A 20,200-nucleotide genomic window follows, 5' to 3' on the forward strand; every position below is an offset into this window, starting at 1 on the left:
CTCATTGCAAACAAGTCAGAGAATATATAAACATATAGAGAAGAAAGTAGATATTTCATAACCCTACTACCAGAAATAACAGCTTTTAATATTTTACATATATCCTCTAGACATTTTTTCTGTGCATACGTATACACTTATTCACATTCTTAAACAAAAATGGTATTGTTCTGTGCATACTGGTTTTAAACTGCATTTTAAAATTAATATGACATGGAAATATCTCTATATTAAATAGAGAGCTAGAAAATTTTTTCTCTATTGTATGGTGATACCATAATTCTTTCATGTAATCTCTTGATGTTTCAAATCTGTATTAGAACATTCTTAACTATATTTCTTTGTGTACTTGCCCTGTTGTTTCCCTGATGAATTCTTATAAGTGGTGGGAGGGAGGAGTCAAAGGATTTATGTATTTTTAATTAATTTTTGTAAAAATGTTGCCTTACTGCTGTATGCAAGGAACTGTGCCATACCCTGGAAATATGACAGTGAATGTCACAAATCTGCTGTCTGTTCTTGTGGCTCGTACAATGTAGTGGAAAAGACATGTTAAACAGTCAAATAAATATATGCTAAAATGTGGTATCACTTGGGGAAAGTGAAAGGTAAATGGAAGTTTATCTTTAAAAAGTCCTTACCTTTTAGCGATATATACCAAAGTATATACAGATGAAATGGTATAATAGTTGGGAATTGCCTCAAAATATTACAAGGTGTTGGGAGTGAGGGAAAGTGGGTAGAAGTATAGCTGAAACAAGATTGGCCAGAGATTGATCATTGTTGAAGCTGATGGTTAATTATGCATTTGAAATTTTCCATAATGGAATGTATAAATCTGAAGAAAAGATGGAAGTGAAGTTATAACCGGTCTACATTCAGGGGCCAAGGAAAGAAACTTTTCAGCTGAGACCTTTGTGATAATGTAGGAGTTGACCGGGCTACCAGTGATGGGTGGTGGTTGGGAAAAGAAATTTTTCGGCAGTGGGAACAGCGTGTAAAAAGGCCAGAAGCCCTAAGTAAAGAACATGTTGGTGCTTTGAGGAAATGAAAGAAAGCTGGTGTTGTCAGAGTCGAGAGGCTGAGGAAGTAGGCATGAGCCAGATCATATAAGACCTTGGAGACCATGTTAAGTATTTTATTCTTTAAACCAACAGTGCAGAAGGAGGCCTTCTATAGAAGGGTTTTAAGTAACTGAGTGGCAAGGTTACATTTGCTTCTTTTAGGGCTCAAGCTGTTTGGTGGAGAATGGTTTTGGTTCAGGGTTGGAAGAGAAGAAAATATAAAGGTAAAAGTAGAGAGACATTAGGAGGTTGTTGCACTAGTCCAAGAGATCTGGTGACTTTGGATTAGTGACAGTGTTGCACGTAGAGAGAAGAGATACTGATTTGAGAGATATTTTGGCCTTGGTGATGGTATAGATATGAAGGTTGAAGGAGATAGGTATCAAAGATGATGTGTAAATTTCTGACTGATGCATCTGAGTGATTGGAGGTATAACTGACTAAAATGGGGAGAAATGGAGGAAGAGCAGGTTTTGTGGCAAGAGATAGAGAGCTCAGTTTGTTATATGCCTAGAAAATGTGCACCCATTTGCATTTTCACCTTTACTAGTATACATGAGACTACACAAAAGGTTTATAATTGGAGGCCTGATTTGTACAGATTTGTGTTTTAGAAAGATTTTGGTGAGAGTCTGGAGACCAATTAGTTGTTAGTCCATGAATTCTTTGAATCAGGAATCTCATCTGTATTATCTCTGCCTTTTTATCCATAATAACTAGCAGGCAGAGTGCTTGGCATGTAATAGATACTCAATAAGTAATGTTAAAAGAATGAATGCTTAGATATGAGAGTTGAGAAGGTCTAGGTAAAGAGGGATAGATTCAGGGAAAATTTCCAAGGTAGGTTCAACAGGGCTTGCATGTAAGATGGAAGATATTTCTTTCCCATCCTTGACTCTTCTGTTGAAGAGCTTTTCAACAGCTCCATGATGCCAGCAAGTCTATGCATAGACATTGACTTGATTTTATTTTATTTTACATTGATTTTAAAATTTATCATTCCCCCCTCAACATTTATTTGTTTGGAACTCCATAGGTTAGAGGCCAGTGATCTGTAATTAGTCTCTTCAAGCTGCCTGTAACTCTAGTTCTCATTTCTGCTGACTCCTCAAGCCCAGAATCGGTCTAAGCCTAGTAGCGCTGGTCCTTGGGGGGAAGTCTTAGCAGCAAGGGGCGGGGGGGTGTTTGCAGCAGGGCACCAGTAGTTACTGGACACTAGAAGCTGTTCAGCATTTGAATATAAATTGGCTATTACTTATATACTTTCCATTTTATAAATGGAGTCATAGCCCGAGAGAGACATCAAAATGAAAGCCTAGTGTATTTATCAGTGTCATCCCAGATTTCCCTGGTTTCGGCTGCTATTTACTACAGTCGATTTCTTGACTCATCAACCTCATCCATATACTTTATTTTCACTGATTCCTTATTGCACAGTGATTATATGTTAATTTTAATATTGCCTCATGCTTCCTGAGCCTGCTCCTAGGCTCCTGTTGAGTACGCTCACTTAGCTATGACCTTGTTCTTGTGTTGTGCTCATCGCTACCAATTTATATCACTTGTCTATCCTCTTTGCTTTTAAAATTGTTCAGAATATTGCCTCTCAGAGTCCCTTTCCATTTTCAATTTCAAAATGGCATCTTTTACATATTCTCCTGGTTGCCATGACTGATGTGTATTGAGCAATTGGTTTATCTTTGCAAGTATACCAGACTTAAGTAGTCTGGCCTTGTAGCAGCAATACCAGATGCTGTGGAGCCCAGGCATGGCAGGCCAGCAGCTTTGGGCCTTCCTTGGTATGTGCAGTGGAAGCATGTGTGCGCACAAGGGCAGGGTGGGAGTGTGTAGTGGAGAAGGGAAGTGGGTGGGGGTTTAGGTAGTGCATTTTCAAGGAATATTTTGAGGGAGATAAAGGAAGATGCTTAAATGTCATGTTTTCTAGAAGACTTTGACATTGGATCTAGAGTAAATTCCTTCTTTCTTCTATCCAGTCAGTCAACTTTGATTCTGACATTTTCAGTCTGGAACTCATGCCTGTCTAAAAAGCATTCTCCACTGTTGCATAGATTGTTGGTATATACATCTGAATGAGTTAACCAGTCCTTGTCAGTGAAGAAGATGAGTTGGAAATGGGTTGTGGAAGTCTCATTCTATACCATGTACTTACGTAACTCTCTTTCGCCACTATCCCTCTACATTCTAAGCACAGTGAGGTAGATGGTATTGTACATATTTTGAACATGATTAAACCGAGACTTAGGAAGTTTAAATATCTCTGAAGGTCATATAGCTAATCATCGATGGAGCTGACATACAAACTAAATTTTATGTTGCTGCAAAGATTATACTTTTAATAATGACACTATTTTCAGCCATAGAAGTCATTTTTGTTTCTTATTTTTCTTACCCAATTTCAGAATCTGTTATGGAGCATACAGCTATTGACTAATAAATCTAGTGGCTTAAAACTAAAGGAGGCTGAGTGGGATAGAACTGTCATTATTTCATTGGGAAAAGGTTGTAGGAGGGATGTGGTATGGGAGGGGGCAGAGGAGGCTCTCCTGGCTTTTCATGAACATGTTATTGCCTATATTTCTGTACTGAGGCCTTATTAGTAGTTCCAGCATATCAGTCTTACATTCCTCAGAGGCAGAGTCTTTATATACTCTGGAATAGGATCTGGAGAAATTCCACAGTGTGATGGTGGCTTACATGACTGAGAATCACTTTCTGACTTATGGCCAGGAAGCAAACAGCATAACATTCCACATCTAACTTTTTAATTTAAGTCTTAAATCATTTTAAAATATGTATTTTTATTGATTTCAGAGAGGAAGGGAGAGGGTGAGAGAGAAACATCAATGATGAGAGAGAATCATTGATCGGCTGCCTCCTGCACCCCGTCCCCCTCACTGGGGATTGAGCCCGCAACCTTGGGCATGTGCCCTTGACCGGAATCGAATCCAGGAACCTTCATTCCGCAGGCTGGTGCTCTATCCACTGAGCCAAACCAGCTAAGGCAAAACTTTTTAGAAATTACAGTTGATATTCAATATTATACTAGTTTCAGGTATACAGCATAGTGGTTAGACATTTATATAACTTATGAAGTGATCATTTTGATAGGTCTAGTACCTCTGATATCGTACATAGTTATTAGATTACTAGAGGTCCGGTGCACGAATTCACGCACCAGTGGAGTCCCTCGGCCTGACCTGCGGGATCAGGCAGAAACCAGCTCTCCAACATCCCCCGAGGGGTCCTGGATTGCGAGAGGGCGCAGGCCAGGCCGAGGGACCCCACCGGTGCACGATCAGGGTAGGGGAGGGATGCAGGGGGTTGGCCAGCCAGGGAGGGACCGCAGGAGGGCTCCAGGGTGTGTCCAGCCCATCTCGCTCAGTCCCGAGATCGGCTGGACCCCAGCAGCAAGTTAACCTACCGGTTGGAGCATCTGTCCCCAATGGTTGTCAGTGCACGTCATAGCGACTGGTCGACCAGTTGACTGTCTGCATCCTGGTGGTCAGTGCATATCATAGTGAGTGGTTGAGCGGCCTTAGCATATCATTAGCATATTACACATTGATTGATTGAATGGATGACTGGACACTTATCATATTAGGCTTTTATTATATAGGATTATTGACTATATTCCTTATGCTCCACAGCAACTTGTAATTAATGTTTTTGGCTTCTGATTTTGCTCACAAACAAATGTACTTTATTTTATCATGAATTCTAGAATCTAGAGCAAAGGGAAAATGGTAAAGAAATATGAGATATTAACTTTTGGTCCTATTTTTAACTCTATATAACTTAGACCATATCTGAGTTCTTTTATGAAAACTGTAACCTAAAATAGACATACAGCCCCCTATGAAACTTCATTCATATCTGTTTAGGTTTTTTGTTTGTGTTTATGTAACTCCCTGCCACCGAAAGAAATGTGTGAATTCTTTATATGTTTATTAGCTATAAGGCAGATCTACTGTGCAAATTTATCTAGGGATTTGAAGGGACTGAAGGTCTTTTTAGAAGATAAATCTGAGGCTATCGAGATATAGTAATAAGAAGATATTGGGATAAAATTTCAGGCAGAGACCACCACCTGGTGGTTATAAGGAGGATTTGAGCCTTCTGTATTTGTAGTATTCGCCATAGTATCTGAATGATATCTTTGTTTAAAAATTACATTCTTATTTGTGATAGTCGTGGATTCAAATTTCTGAGAATATCTGGCATACGATTCTAGCTTTCCTTTATTGAGACTGCTGTCAAAAACTGCAGACCAACCAAATAATTGTGTCCAGCAGAACTGAAGTCTTGTGCCCTTAGTTGTTCAAAACCCAGGGTCCTGTTTATCTCAGGAGGAAAATAATTTTGTGTCTTTTCATCTCTATTGCAACTGCTAACTTTGATATCATGCTTATTTTATGTGGTAAGTTTCTGCCTAGTAGAATGATGGAGAATGAAATATTAGTGATTTTTCAGTAAGTATTTGTCAGGTGTTATATAAAAATAAGTTGCTTTTCCTGTACAAAGATTATGAAGAGGAAAAAAAGATTATGAAGAGGAGTTTGATAACTTTCCAGAGTGATTATTAGGGTGAGCAAAGTTGGCAAGGGATGGGAGATTATGTAACTATTTTTAATTAAAATACACATCTGAGATTTCTTTTTTATTTCAATAAGCATCTTTACTTGACATTCTTGAATCTAGGTAATTCTATAGGGTAAGGTAGGGACATCGGCCCAAGGAGAAAGGATCCTATTAACCTAATCTGGATGCATATTTTATAGGCCTGCTAGGGAGGGGAGGATAAACAAAGTTTTAAATTTCAGGTTGAACCTTAGGCCAGTATGGCATGTCTGTATCTTTTTTCCTAGTAGGAAAAGTGAATCCAGGCTCCACCACCATTGAAAAGTTGCTTGAGGGAGGGCTGTTCATGTAAGATACTAAATAGAATGTGATATAACTTTTCACTGTTCTCCTAGGATTTTTCTTTATATAAGTAACAGTATTACAACATCTACATTTCAGTACTCATATTATCAGACATTGTAAAAGGCTGCTCCATACACAAATGTCCACATATTGCATAATCCCATTTATATGAAATGTCCAGAATTGGCAAGTCTATAGAGACAGATTAGATTTATGGTTGCCAGGGCCTGGGGCCTGGGGAGGAATTGGGAGGAAATGAGGAATGCCTGCTTATGGGTTTGAGGTTTCTTTTGGGAGTGGTGAAAATGTTCTGGAATTAGATAGTGGTGATGGTTGGACAACTGTGTGAATATAGGGTGGGTGGGGCAAAAGTCGGTTTACAGTTGTGACTATGCAAAGCAGAGGGTTTATTCTTATATTATTATTTATTAATTATTGTGTTATTTTTCATATGAACTATAAACCTACTTTTGCCTCAACCTGTATACTAAAAAACACTGTATTGTACACTTAAAAAAATTAAAGCTAAATGAAAAAAAAGGAAAGCCTATTCATGGAGGAATGAACTAAACCAATAAAAAGGTGATTGAGGTAACAATCCTCTCACTTGTGTTCTAGCTGAAATGTTTGATAATCTAAATATTACAGGTTGAGCCTTGAATGTTGTTTTAATTTGTACCTTATTGACTGTTCCTGACCTTCACAGGGCCACGATGGGCCTCCTGGAACATTGGTGTGTTCATCTGCATTCGATGTGCTGGAATCCACAGGAATTTGGGGGTGCACATATCCAGGGTAAAATCAGTTAACCTTGACCAGTGGACTCAAGAACAGATTCAGGTACTTAATACAACCCAAGAGTGTGCTAAAGTAGTTCTGGATGAATTTCAAACTGGGCACAAAGATAAAGGAAAGTTTAGTTGTCAGACACCTATATCCAGTTCTCATACCTTAATAGTGAAAATTTTAATCTTTCTATTTAAAGTACAAATTATTCCACCATATTTTACCTCCTTCAAATCACAAATGGTTTATGGCCTAGGACCCCGTGGATCGAGAAAGATGTAAAGGAGGATCTTTGGATTATTTTCTAAGATCCTTGACATCTGCAGATCTAACATTTGTAGTTTTAGATATTCTCTAAAAACAAATTTAAAAAGCCCTCTCATAGACTTATAACATTTTATTGCTAAAATGCTTGCTGTTAGGCTGGTGGGCTGAAAGTGAGACAGTAGAGTTAGTGAGTCCAGCTGGCCCAAGATCTGCACCTCAATGTGGCTTCATTGTTCTCTGTTCTCTTCCTGCATTGAAACTTTTTATAATAATTAAGAAAAAAAAATTCTTGGGGAGAGTGGATCCAAAGAAAACGAGTTGCTAAAGTAGATGGTAGAAATAAGAGATTATTCTTAATCAGAACATGGCCTTAGAAATATTTTAGACTGGTGTGTGTGTGTGTGTGTGTGTGTGTGTGTGTGTGTGTGTGTTTTGTTTTTTGTTAATCCTCACCCAAGGATATTTTTTCTATTGATTTTTAGAGAGAGTGGAAGGGAGGAAGGGAGTAGGGAGAGAGAGAGAAACATGGATGAGGAAGAGACACATCGATTGGTTGCCTCCCACACGTGCTCCAACTAGGGTCAGGGATTGAACCTGCAACCTAGATACTTGCCCTTGACTGGGAATTGAACCTTTTACCCTTTGGTGCTCGGGCCAACACCATAACCACTGAGCACACCGACAAGGGCTTATAGATTCTTTAAAAGTCTGAAGTTTAGTTATACTTTTCAGTTGCACTGTACTGTATCTTATGAAGGAAACTACATGCCATAGAGGTATTTGGGAATTTGAAGATTTTAAAAGATCTTGGGATTAATCCCTCACAAGTGCTAAGGAATCTATTTCAAAAGCCTAGTGTAAAACACAGTTATTAGTAATAAAGCTGAATGGGTTAACTAATAGTATAAATTCGAGTGTAGTTACTGCCTGCATGTTGCCTGCCAGATTAGGCACTGAGTATTGCCTGCCAAGTAGACATTTGGTAGCTGTGTCTTGGACTTTCAAATGGAATTTTGAATTATTACTGAATTAAATGTATCTTGTCAGACAGATCTTTCAATAAACGGAACTCAGGGGTGAGGTAGGAAAGACAGCTGTGGGGGCAAATGGTTGCGAGCAAAGTAGAGAGAATCATGGATTGGAAAACAAAATACACAGGTTTTAATCTTGGTTCTACCACTCTAGGTTGGTTCTTCAATGTAAAATGCTGCCATTGGGTGAGAAGTTTTAAAATTCTTTCCTAATCTGACATTCCATGTTTCCACATCTCTTTGATTGCAGTGTATGCAAGAGATGGGGAATGGAAAGGCAAACCGACTTTATGAAGCCTACCTTCCTGAGACCTTTCGGCGACCTCAAATAGACCCGTATCTTTTCTGGAGCAACTTAGAAGACTGAGTGGTATTTTGGTGTTTTGGGAGTCACATAATATTCACATCTCATGATCTGTCTGTGTAGTCAGATCTAATCTATGTGGATTAGTCATATCTTGTTTTTTTCTCTCTCCTGCAACCAAGGCCTACGAAAAGCACATGTATATTTTCTGTGTCAGAATGGTGGTGCCACAGGGGGAAAACTCATTCAGGAATTAAGACTGCAGTGGTTCAGTTTCACTGTGACTTCTTCTGTAAAGTGATGTCTCCAATAGCTATTTGGGTCTCTGAAGCTATTGTTTGGTAAAAATCATTTACTGTGTTGTGTTGAATCAGCAAAACTACCATTCACTTTTTAAGGCCTTTTTATGTTCTGTGTGAAAGAATTAACTGTTGTTGACCAATCAGTAACTTTTTTCTCCCATCCCCTCTGCATGGGAGAGCACCCAGCTCACAAAGCCAACGCCCTAAAGCCATGGTTTGTTGACCATCTTGTTAGCGTTGGCTTTTTGGTTGGTGCAGGTAGAACTTGTTAAAAAGCAGATTTGGGGCCACAGAATCTGGCCACGGGGCGCAAGAGTTTATAGTTTTTAGGGTCACTAGTTGCCTTTGTTTAAGGCCTATTGACCTAAGGGCTTTAAAATAGGTAATTGACTGCTGCTTTATCTGTCTTCTAGAGCAGCCACAGGCTCCTCTGCTGGCAATATGAAGACTAATCCCATTTGATGCTATCAGTGCTCCGAAGGAAAATCAGAGGAAATGGGATTCCCTGCAATAACTGGGAGGGAGGCATTTCAAGGTTTTGGTCAGGGAAACTACATGTGAAGAGACAGGAGCCGTATGGGGAAGCCAGGCAGGAGGGAGAGAGAACAATGTTCCATGGGATACAGATTGACCTTTTATAGTCATCCTGGGAAAGACTTGCTTGATTTATCCTTAATAAGCTTTTTGCAGAGCTGTCGAGGGATTTATTCGAGATAAATATGAGAAGAAGAAATACATGGACCGAAGTCTAGACATCAGTGCCCTTAAGGTTGGTTGTAACTCTTTCAAGTTTTGTTCATAATAAGTAATTTGCTTATTAATCGGGCCAGGGAAGAATTTGAAGATCAGTTACTAACATGCTCAAAAACTATCATTTAAGAAATAGCTCAGCCCTAACCGGTTTGGCTCAGTGGATAGAGCGTCGGCCTGTGGACTGAAGGGTCCCAGGTTCGATTCCAGTCAAGGGCATGTACCTTGGTTACGGGTGCATCCCCAGTGGGGGGTGTGCAGGAGGCAGCTGATCGATGTTTCTCTCTCATCGATGTTTCTAACTCTCTATCCCCCTCTCTTCCTCTCTGTAAAAAAATCAATAAAATATATATATATTTTTTAAAAGAAATAGCTCAGTTGGTTAAAGCATCGATCCAGTACAGCAAGGTTTTGGGTTTGATTCCCGGTCAGCACATACAAGAATCAACCAATCAATGCATAAATAAGTGGAACAACAAAAATCTATGTTTATCTATGACTCTCTCTCTCTTTCACTCTCTCTCTCCCCCTCCTCCCCTCTCCCCCCCTTTTTGTTTCTCCCCCCTTCCTCTGGCTTTCTCTCAAATCGATAAAATAATAAAGATACAGAGGTAGAAAAAAGCCAGTTATTGAATCAAGACCATGAAATATCATGAAGCAAAGTTTGGCCTCAAGGGCAGACAGGGCAAACCATCAGTGAATTCTTTGTCTTGATCTGCATTTGGATGCTAGTGACTCCCAGTTCCAAATTATTTCTTCAGCTGGACATGTTGGGCATATGAGATCAAATAGAAAATGTGCATATACATATATATGTATATGTGTATACATGTAAATTTATATTATTTATATATACACACATACAAACCCTTCATGCATACATAAATTTTTTTTTATATTTTATTGATTTTTTACAGAGAAGAAGGGAGGGGGATAGAGAGTTAGAAACATCGATGAGAGAGAAACATCGATCAGCTGCCTCCTGCACACCCCCCACTGGGGATGCACCCGTAACCAAGGTACATGCCCTTGACCGGAATCGAACCCGGGACCCTTCAGTCCGCAGGCCGACACTCTATCCATTGAGCCAACCCGGTTAGGGCATGCATACATAAATTTTGTTTCCATAAGTGAAGTCAACAAAATTAAGTGTAATTAAATCACCAGTTTCCTTCAGCTTGACCAGCATGTATTTCCTGTGCATCGGTGGACTGATTGCTAATGGGATGACCCTTGTTCCTAAGAAGGGTTTTAGATGGAGACTACCAGTTGCCAAGTATGCTTTTCATCCTAGGCATGTGGTTAGAATCTGAAATACGATGTATGATAACTAGGACAGGTATAATATACAGGAGGAAATATGACATGGTTTCTGGAAGAAGACTGTAATCCTGATTACTGACAACTAAAGAACCAATAAATATGACTCTTTAGACCTTTAAAAAGCCTTTGACAAGGTTCTACAGTAAATTTCTTTAGATGTAATTGACTATTTCTTGAGCCACAGAAAGATAGAAAGTATGGTATTCTCGAATTCTAGCACAGGTCCTATCTGTCATCCATCTAGTTAGTTATTCTAATGGAGGATGCACTAGTTAGTGAAATCACTAAGTTTACACAGGGCTCTAAGCCCTTCCAGGTTATTTAGAGCTCCAAATCGATCTTTTGAGGTTATGTGAAAAGGCATTAATTGGTAGGTGAATTTCAATGCAGACAGATAAGTGCAAGGTAATACTCTTACCTCATAGTCATCCAGAAAAGGGATCTGGAAGTTATCTTAACTGTTCCAGGGGAGATTAACCCAGTATATGGCTACGGCTTGGATGGCATCAGAAAGGGTTTGAAACCAAAGCACATACATTGCCTTTTATTTGTAGAAAACTATGGTCTGTCTGCCTACCTTTGTTTGTTGTACCTGAAGATGTGAAATTAGATGAGCTCAGAAAAGGGTATCTGAGGTCATCCCGAAGACGAGGGAAGAGTTTCTGTAGGAAGATAGTGTGCTCATGAAAACAGCCTGTTTTACTCACTGGATATTTCCATTTAGGAAGGAAAAAACTCCTGTTTACCAAAAGGCTATTTCAGTTTTTTTATTTGATATGCTTAGATCACAATTTATCTTACCTTTTTCCTTTTGTGGCATAAGGGTTGTGATTTACATTTTTCTTCTGCATAATTATTTACTATAAATAATTATGGAGTGAATTACTTGGTACATATGAGCTCTTCCATATTTTGGATTATTTTCTTAAGATATATTACAAAATATGGTATTATCTAGGTCAAAGGGTTTCAGTATTTGTCTTTCATACTTTTACCAGTATACTTTCCAGATGTTGTACTATTTTATACTGTCTTCTTAGCACTATATTAGAGTACTAGTTTTCCTTCATCTCTACCAACATTAGGTATTATTAAGATCTTTGTCGTCCCCCCCGCCAAAAAAAGGCATTTTAAATTGCACTTTTTGATCAGTAGCAAAGCCTTAAATTTTCACATGTATGGTATACCTCTTTTCAAATGCCTATGTTCTTGAGTTTACTTTGTGGTTCTGTTTGACATTTAAATGTTTATATGATTTTTAAAATATGACCAATAACATGGGTGAAAATATTATGAAACAGCCTCTGAAAGTAACAAAAACTGAGAGAGACTTTCTAATATATTTTTTTGATGTACTTGTTGGTTTTATACAAGCGGCTCATTTGGGATACTTTGTAATCCTTTTACGCTTTTTTGGCCTTATTTCCTTGATTATTGTTTTTCTAACCATTAAGCTTGACATTTTTTTCCTGATTTAAAAAAAAAAGATAAAGATGGAAAGAAATTATAACTGAATTTATAAAATCACAAAGGATATGTATTAGTTAGATGAACATGAACTTATTTCACCAAGATGAGGGGGGACCCCTCAAAGCATGAGCAAATTAAACTTGAGTCAGAAAGGAGCAGCAGACGGGCAAAATGTTTTATCCTCTGTAGATAGCCTAACCCAGGGGTGGGCAAACTTTTTGACTCGAGGGGCAGCAGACGGGCAAAATGTCTTATCCTCTGTAGATAGCCTAACCTGCACATTTCAAGAGTCATAAGACAGATGAGGGAGGGTGGGTGCTTAAGGTATTTGAAGGATGCCTCTTAGAGGATTGAGGCTGATGTGGACGAGGCCGACTGTCATACCCCACACCAAGAAACTCCAAAGCTTGTCAGACTCCTGTATCAGAGCCAACAGGGACTTTTTGTTTCCTTTTTGGACATTTGGAATGACAATTTATCGAAACTGCTAGTCACTACTGGGCCTGTGTTCTTTGTCTTGTTTTTAAATCATTATAGAAAGAAAAAGATGACAAGTGGAAAAGAGGGAATGAGCCAGCTTCAGAGAAAAAAATGGAACCTATTGTTTTTGAGAAAGTGAAAATGGTAAGTGGGAAAGTATTTGCACTCTGTGGATGGCCTCAGGTGTGTTTATAAGTGTGGAGGGGTGGCCTGCGGTTGATAGCATATTGTACCTGGGACTAACGGGTTTTGCATTTAGATGAGCTCACCTGCTGCCACTTCAGCTTCTTTCCCAGCGAATTGTTGCCTAATCTGCCCTGTAACAGTTTCTTTGGAGTTAGATGGCAGCTTAGGAACCACATCTGTTCCATTTAAGCAAAAGGCATGTTCCATGCCAGAATGTCAAGGCCGTATGACACCTTCTGAGTAGATATTACCTCTTATTAGACCTTCTGTATCTCATTTCCTGTTGCAGTTAAGAACAGTCCAGAAGCCAGGCCAGACTGATCCATTTTAAGCAATCGCTTCTTGTATTCTTGCTCTGTCATATTAAGTAGACACCTTTCTCTTTCCACAGGACATATTGTGGCTGTAGTAGTGGATATCTAATATCAGATCTTGGAATCTTAGGAGAGAGGACTTTTTACTGTTTGCTTAAAGAGGAGTGTTTTATCGTCATTCTGAATCGCACTGTCTAAAGAACACAGTCATTAGTGATATTGGCAGAGTGAGTTAGGTAATCTTTAGACTGATCTCCCTTTTGGTATTAAAGGTTTTCTAATCACTGGGGGATTTGCTGGCTTTTGGCTCTTGTACCATCAGACACCTACCTTTATTCTTGGTTTTTCCCGGAACCAAAACCTGCTACTTCTGTTGGACCCCTGATCTGTGGTTGTCTTGGTTTCAGACAGACCTGTCTCTTTGGAAAGCCAAACAAGCACAGATGACACCTTTGCTTTTCACTTTAGGTTTGATTTATGCACTTGTACCTCTGACTTGATTCTTTCACCTGACACTTCCTGAGTTTTGTTTCTTTGGTTACTCTCTTTGAATAACATCAACCATACCACAAGGAAACCTGTGGCTTTACAGTGGGGAGGGGAAAGGGTTCAAAACACCTGCTTATTTCTTTCAATAACATGTTTTCGCCTTAGCCACAGAAAAAAGAAGATCCACAGCTACCTCGGAAAAGCTCCCCGAAATCCACAGCACCTGTCATGGATTTGTTAGGCCTTGGTAAGAGTCAGACTTCCCCACTCCCATAATCTTGCAAATTCTCTCTGACCTGGGAAGCTGGGCAGAGATGGGAGTCTTTCAGTCTGTATCCCTGTCACTAAGAGTGTTCTCTCGTGTTCTTCCTATTGTTTTGTGTCTGAGCAGTTGTGCTAAGAAAGTTTTACTGTGACGTTTTCAGAGCGACAGTACAATGGAGTGGTTAAGAATACAGCCTTAGAGCCAGAGTCCCAGCTCTGCCACTTGCTGTTATGTGACACTGGGTAGTTCACATAACCTCTGAACATTCCTTTCCTGTCTATGCAATGAGGATGATATAAGTGTCCATGTCAAAGGTGTTGCTGGAAGGATGAAGTGAGATAATGCCTCTAAAGCTCTTAGCCCCTTGCTTGGCACATACTAAGCACTCAGTACATGGTAGCAGTTTTCACTAAACCAGCACCTGTGAGCCTTGCCCCGTCCCTCTCATTTTTCAGGTGCAACCTGTTTCTGAGATGCCCCTTATCTTGTGCTCATTTTTCTCCAAACCTTAAAACCCTGCCCCATTCAGAAGTAAACCTGTTCTTTATCTTTCACAGTACTGATGGCTGTACTTCATTTCAATCCATTTCTGCTGATTTAGGTTATTGGCTACTTAGGCTTCTAATTGTAATGAGCCGTCCCTCTCATTTTTCAGGTGCAACCTGTTTCTGAGATGCCCCTTATCTTGTGCTCATTTTTCTCCAAACCTTAAAACCCTGCCCCATTCAGAAGTAAACCTGTTCTTTATCTTTCACAGTACTGATGGCTGTACTTCATTTCAATCCATTTCTGCTGATTTAGGTTATTGGCTACTTAGGCTTCTAATTGTAATGTATCTTTAATTTATCTCTGAAAATGAATCCTACACAGGGTTGTCTCTCAAATAGCCAGAAAGGAGCCAGCCAGCCCCCTTTGCCTGATAGCTGGGCTGCAGGCTTCTCCTGAGTGCTCTTGGGAATGTGGGGCAAGGCCTCTCTTGAGATGCCCCATCCAAGCTAGATGGTTCCAGAAGCCTAGATTTCCAGATCCATGATGGAGTATATGGGCTTTCCCTGTCTTCATTGTGTCTACAATAGAAGGAGGGCCTGGGCTTAATGAGCAGTGCTACATTTTTTTTACTTTAATCTTTCTTTCCAGATGCTCCTGTGGCCTGCTCCATTACAAGCAGTAAGACCAGCAATGCCCTAGAGAAGGACTTAGATCTTTTGGCCTCTGTTCCATCCCCCTCTTCTTCCGCTTCCAGAAAGGTGAGTCTTGCAGGCTCCTCAGGATTTAAAGAGTATTCTGAAAAGAGTGATTTTGATCACTTAATCATGGAGCTGAGTCATGCTTCCTTGGTGGAACTAGGCTTTGGTTTTCTTGGTTCTTGATTCTTTCCTTAATACACTGTTGTCTCTTTTACAGCCTAAGATTACTATTCGTTCCATTCTCTCCTGCCCAAAAAGGGTGGGCCCTTTGAGTGGGCTTCTGTCTAAGGTGTGTCAGATTGTACAGCTGATACTTTAGGTCAACTCCTCGGCCTGAGTTATTACCAGAGGATTTGTAGGTGTGAAAGACTTGGAACATTTGATGGCTACTATTTGTGGAATATCTGCTATGTACCAGGCACAGTACTAGGTGTTTTTGTATATTTCACTTATAATTTAAAATCTTCATTACAATCCTGCAAAATGATATTTTATAGGTGAGGAAACATTAGTTCAGAAAATTTATGTGCCCAGCATCTAAACTCAGTTCTTTCTGGCTGTATCATTTATAGGTTGCTTTTATTTTTAAAATTTATCTTATATGTTTAACAAATTACATTGTTTTACTAAAGAACAAAGCATTGTTCCAGAGCTCAACTATTAGGTGTTTTCTGATATTTGTTTGGTAAAAATGTCAGGAGGTAGGTTCCATGCCAACTACTAACCTCAGCCATCAATTCTTTTTTGTTGTTTATTTTTTAAAATATATTTTTATTGCTTTCAGGGAGGAAAGGAAAGAGAGAGATAGAAACATCAATGATGAGAGAGAATCATTGATCGGCTGCCTCCTGCACGCCCCACACTGGGGATTACGAGCCTGCAAAACCTGGGCATGTGCCCTTGACTGGAATCCAACCCGGGACCCTTCAGTCCACAGACTGATGCTCTATCCACTGAACTGAACCGGCTAGGGCTTTTTTTGTTTATTTGTTTTTGTTAATCCTCACCCGATGATATTTTTCCCATTGATTTTTTTTTTCTTAAGAGTGAAAGGAAGGGAGGGGGGTGGAGGAGAGAGAAACATTGATGTGAGAGAGACACATTGATTGGTTTCTTCCCACATGCACTCTGGCCCGGCCTGGATCAAACTTGCAACCCAGGTACATGCCCTTGACTGGGAATCGAACCAGCAACCCTTCAGTATGTGGACTGACATTCTAACCACTGAGCCACATCAGCCAGGGCCAGCCATCAATTCTTAATGCAAATGTTAGAAGCAACAGAGAAATGAGGGAGATCTTTACAGAGATTCCCATGAGGACCATTCCAATTGTCCCCCTGCCCTCTTTGCCCTAAGGTGGTAGGTTCCATGCCAACTGCAGGGAGTGCCGGCTCTGTTCCTGAAAACCTGAACCTGTTTCCCGAGCCAGGGAGCAAATCAGAAGAAACAGGCAAGAAACAGCTCTCTAAAGACTCCATCCTTTCACTGTACGGATCCCAGACGCCTCAGATGCCTGCCCAAGGTAGAGTTCTTGGGGGGGCCTGGCAATATGCCAGATAGAGACACGAGGACTTCAATGTAGGAGTTATTTGTTGCGACAGGGCAGTTGCTATGGGGGCTGTGATATCATACTCCAAACAAGCCTGCACGTGAATGACATTTCTGTGAAGCCACAGAGTACCAGCAGATTCTTCTGTGGGCTCTGGTGTCACATGTCTGTGAAGTCTGATGCAAGCCTGGATCTAGACCATAAAGCGGAAGTAGCTAGGTCAGCAACCCTCTGGTGGGAAGCCATGACAAGGCGTGTAGGCATCTGTCTAACTGTGTGGCTGTGTAAAAGAGCATTCTGAGTTGAGTCCTGAGAAATTCTAGTTGGAAAGGAGCAGCCAGTGAGACTTTGGGCTGACTTTGTGTGCTTTCCTAACAAATCTGTACGTATGTTCTCTTGGCAGCAATGTTCATGGCTCCTGCTCAGATGGCATATCCCACAGCCTACCCCAGCTTCCCTGGGGTTGCACCTCCTAATAGCATAATGGGGAGCATGATGCCCCCACCAGTAGGCATGGTAGCTCAGCCAGGGGCTTCTGGGATGGTTGCCCCCATGGCCATGCCTGCAGGCTATATGGGTGGTATGCAGGCATCAATGATGGGTGTGCCAAATGGAATGATGACCACCCAGCAGGCTGGCTACATGGCAGGCATGGCAGCTATGCCCCAGACTATGTATGGGGTTCAGCCAGCTCAGCAGCTGCAATGGAACCTTACTCAGGTAAGCTACCCCGTTTTATTTGGGACAAGAGTTTTCAGACTTCCTCAAGGCCACCTCACTTTGTGTCTCCCTCTTATCCTTTAAATCTTCATAGTAGATGAGATAACACGAGAGACATTCTGATGCTTAGGTTTGCATTTATTTTCTTTCTTCTTTCTAGAAGGTCTATCCAAATTCAGACTTTCTGCAGAGTTCTGGATTCCTGTAGAATAAGGGTAACTGCCAAAACCTAAATCTCTCTATGCATCCATCAAAACAAAAACAACCTTTACAGATAAACAAGGAGCGCAAATAAAACCTGTAACTTACCCATGGCTACCACGTCCAGTAGACAGAATGCTTCAGACTTCAGATTACATGGCAGTCGGCATATAAACACCTAAACCCAGCAGAGCCAGCCTCACAGAGGAGGTGGCAGACTATAGATGAAATTATCCCCAGAAAGAGAAAGACCTACCCTGACTGGAAACATACTGAGAAGAGGTCTGAGACCTGGTAGGTTAGGGCTCTCGTTATATGTAGAATCAAAAATAAGGGATTGAAATATATAGGATGAGAGATGATAGCCCTGGAAGACATGGCTTCTGGGGAGGCGGGGTGACTTAAAAGGAGAGTGTGCTCTTTGAGGGACAGTGTATTCGCCATCCTTCTCCCTGCAAAACAGTCATTTCACTGCACTAACAGAAGAGGGCGCTCTTGGACTAAAAATGGCACTAATGGATTGTAACAGAAGAATGACAACTAATAATTGTAGAAAAATAGGTATCACATATTCTCAAAGAAATATGCTTCTTTGTATTAATTACAGTGAAAAACATAATGACAGTTACTACCTTAGCCAAGTGATCAAACGTAAAATTACCAACAGTGGGACAAATTAATATCATGTGCTTTCTGGTATCTTGCACTAAGACCTAAGAAGGGCATAATATCACCTACGTAAATTATTGCCAGAAATGGATTCAATCATATAAAATCCAAATGGAAGGATTTTTCTGCCAAGTAAGTGGCCTAGATTCTTAAAACAGTGTCAGGAAAAAAAGAAAAATGTGGTGGGGGAAGTGTTCTAGATTAAAGGAGACTAAAGAGATGTGAAAATGAAATGTATATCAGAATATTGCATTAATCTTAAATCTCTTGAGCATGTTAATTGTATTGTGGTTCCAGGAATGTGTTATTTATTATGAAATGCATCCTGACGTAATGGGTGAAATGTCACAATATCTGTAGTTTTTAGTGCCCATCAAAATTTTTCAAGTTTATACAGATGTATCAGAAAAGATGGCAAAATGCTAATAATTGGTGAATTTAAGAAAGGAATAGAGAAAAAAAAGAGAAAGGAATAGATGGGCTTCATTGTACTATTTCTTTCAGCTTTTCTGTAAGCTTGAAATTTTCTTTAAAAGTTGGTGGTAGAAAAATAGACTCCTAAAGAAAAAGAGCTTCTAGAGAAAATGCCCTGGGCTTAGGAAATGTAAGGTATTTTGCTTTCATAGATTGTTTCTTCCGTTCTCTGCCAGAGGCTGGTCTTTCAGTCTAATTCAAAAAGAGGCCCTGACCCCACTGCCTCTTTTCTCCCGACAACTTCCCTTCTCAGGCACCGAAGACACGGTGGGATTTTTTGTGTGCCTTCCTTTGTTCATCTGAACACTCCAGTTCCTTTCTCTCTCTGCTGGAGCGTGTGCAAGCACTTCCACTGGCAGTAATAACTCTGCTGGAGGTCAGGCCGGGCGCTGGCGAGGGGGTTTCTCCGTACTCTCGGGGTTGTTGGCGGCAAATGAACAGTCGGCCCCTTCTCTTTAGGATGAGGGCCTGGAAGGAAAAAACAATAACTTCTCATGCTGCTTTTTTGTTGTCTCGCTCCAGGATTCCTTCTTCCCTCCCTGAGTATGATTAGTCTCTGTCAATATCTCTTTTCTGAAAAGTCCTTCATTTACGTGGTCTGGTGTCCTTGAAATGCTCTATTGAGGTTCAGAGCAGTTAAGTACCATAACAGAGTTCTCCTTTGTCTCATTCTCCCATCCCCACTGACGGAAGGACTCCTGCCCTGCCTTTTGCACTCATTGGCTGCATGCCCACATCCTGGTCTGAAAGTCTCCTCTCTCCCTTTCAGATGACCCAGCAGATGGCTGGGATGAACTTATGTGGAGCCAATGGCATGCTGAGCTATGGACCGTCGATGAGCGGCGGAAATGGACAGGCAGCAAGTCAGACTCTCAGCTCTCAGATGTGGAAATGAATACAAATCACCTATATGGCTGCCGCTCTCCTCCGCCCTCTCTCTCCCCCCTTTTCCTCTTTCTCCAACTCTTTCACCACTTCCCCTTTTCCTACCTCTCTCTGTTTGGTTTAGAAATTGCTCAATCTGTCATTTGGGGTTTGGCATTCTGCCCAGCCCAGCCACTTCCGAGACACGCAGACCTCTCTGTTGTTTTATATGTACATGTCCCCTAGCCATCCGACTTCCTCCCAGTCACCGCAGTCCTCTCCTGCACCAGCACCTTAGGAATTCTTGGCAGAAGGCACTTACTGTGGAAGGTTAAACCTCCAGTCAGATTCTCAGAAGGGTCTGTAGGCAAAGAGGGGAGGGTTTGGAGATACTTCCATGTGTGTTAATAAACTATTTCTACATATTTAAATTATTAGTTGAAGAGGGAGGGATTAAGCTCCCATGATTTATGGGAATGAAGAAAGTACTAACATCAAATCAAATACTTACTGGGTCTTAGATCAGGTTGGCCCCTAACCTTGGGGAGATACAAACCACA

The 20,200-nt window shown here is 40.6% G+C and overlaps 1 protein-coding gene across 4 annotated transcripts in view; it reads left to right on the forward strand.

The window, feature by feature from the left end:
- The window catches only part of SMAP2 (small ArfGAP2), a 43,238-nt gene extending 23,038 nt beyond the window's left edge, over positions 1-20,200 (forward strand). For 2 of the 4 annotated variants that reach the window (XM_005868658.2, XM_014541612.1), the window contains 9 exons: positions 6,715-6,848; positions 8,343-8,428; positions 9,389-9,467; positions 12,779-12,865; positions 13,876-13,957; positions 15,113-15,222; positions 16,520-16,685; positions 17,116-17,432; positions 19,546-19,772. In XM_005868658.2, coding sequence (XP_005868720.1) covers positions 6,715-6,848; positions 8,343-8,428; positions 9,389-9,467; positions 12,779-12,865; positions 13,876-13,957; positions 15,113-15,222; positions 16,520-16,685; positions 17,116-17,432; positions 19,546-19,671 — 1,187 coding nt within the window. In that variant the 3' untranslated portion in view covers positions 19,672-19,772. Of the gene's footprint in view, positions 1-4,822; positions 4,829-6,714; positions 6,849-8,342; positions 8,429-9,388; positions 9,468-12,778; positions 12,866-13,875; positions 13,958-15,112; positions 15,223-16,519; positions 16,686-17,115; positions 17,433-19,545 lie in introns of those variants that run through there. The other 2 variants (XM_014541613.1, XM_014541611.1) reach the window with 2 other exon arrangements.

The sequence above is a fragment of the Myotis brandtii genome, unplaced genomic scaffold, assembly GCF_000412655.1.
Source record: "Myotis brandtii unplaced genomic scaffold, ASM41265v1 scaffold274, whole genome shotgun sequence".
In the NCBI taxonomy this organism is placed as follows: domain Eukaryota; kingdom Metazoa; phylum Chordata; class Mammalia; order Chiroptera; family Vespertilionidae; genus Myotis; species Myotis brandtii.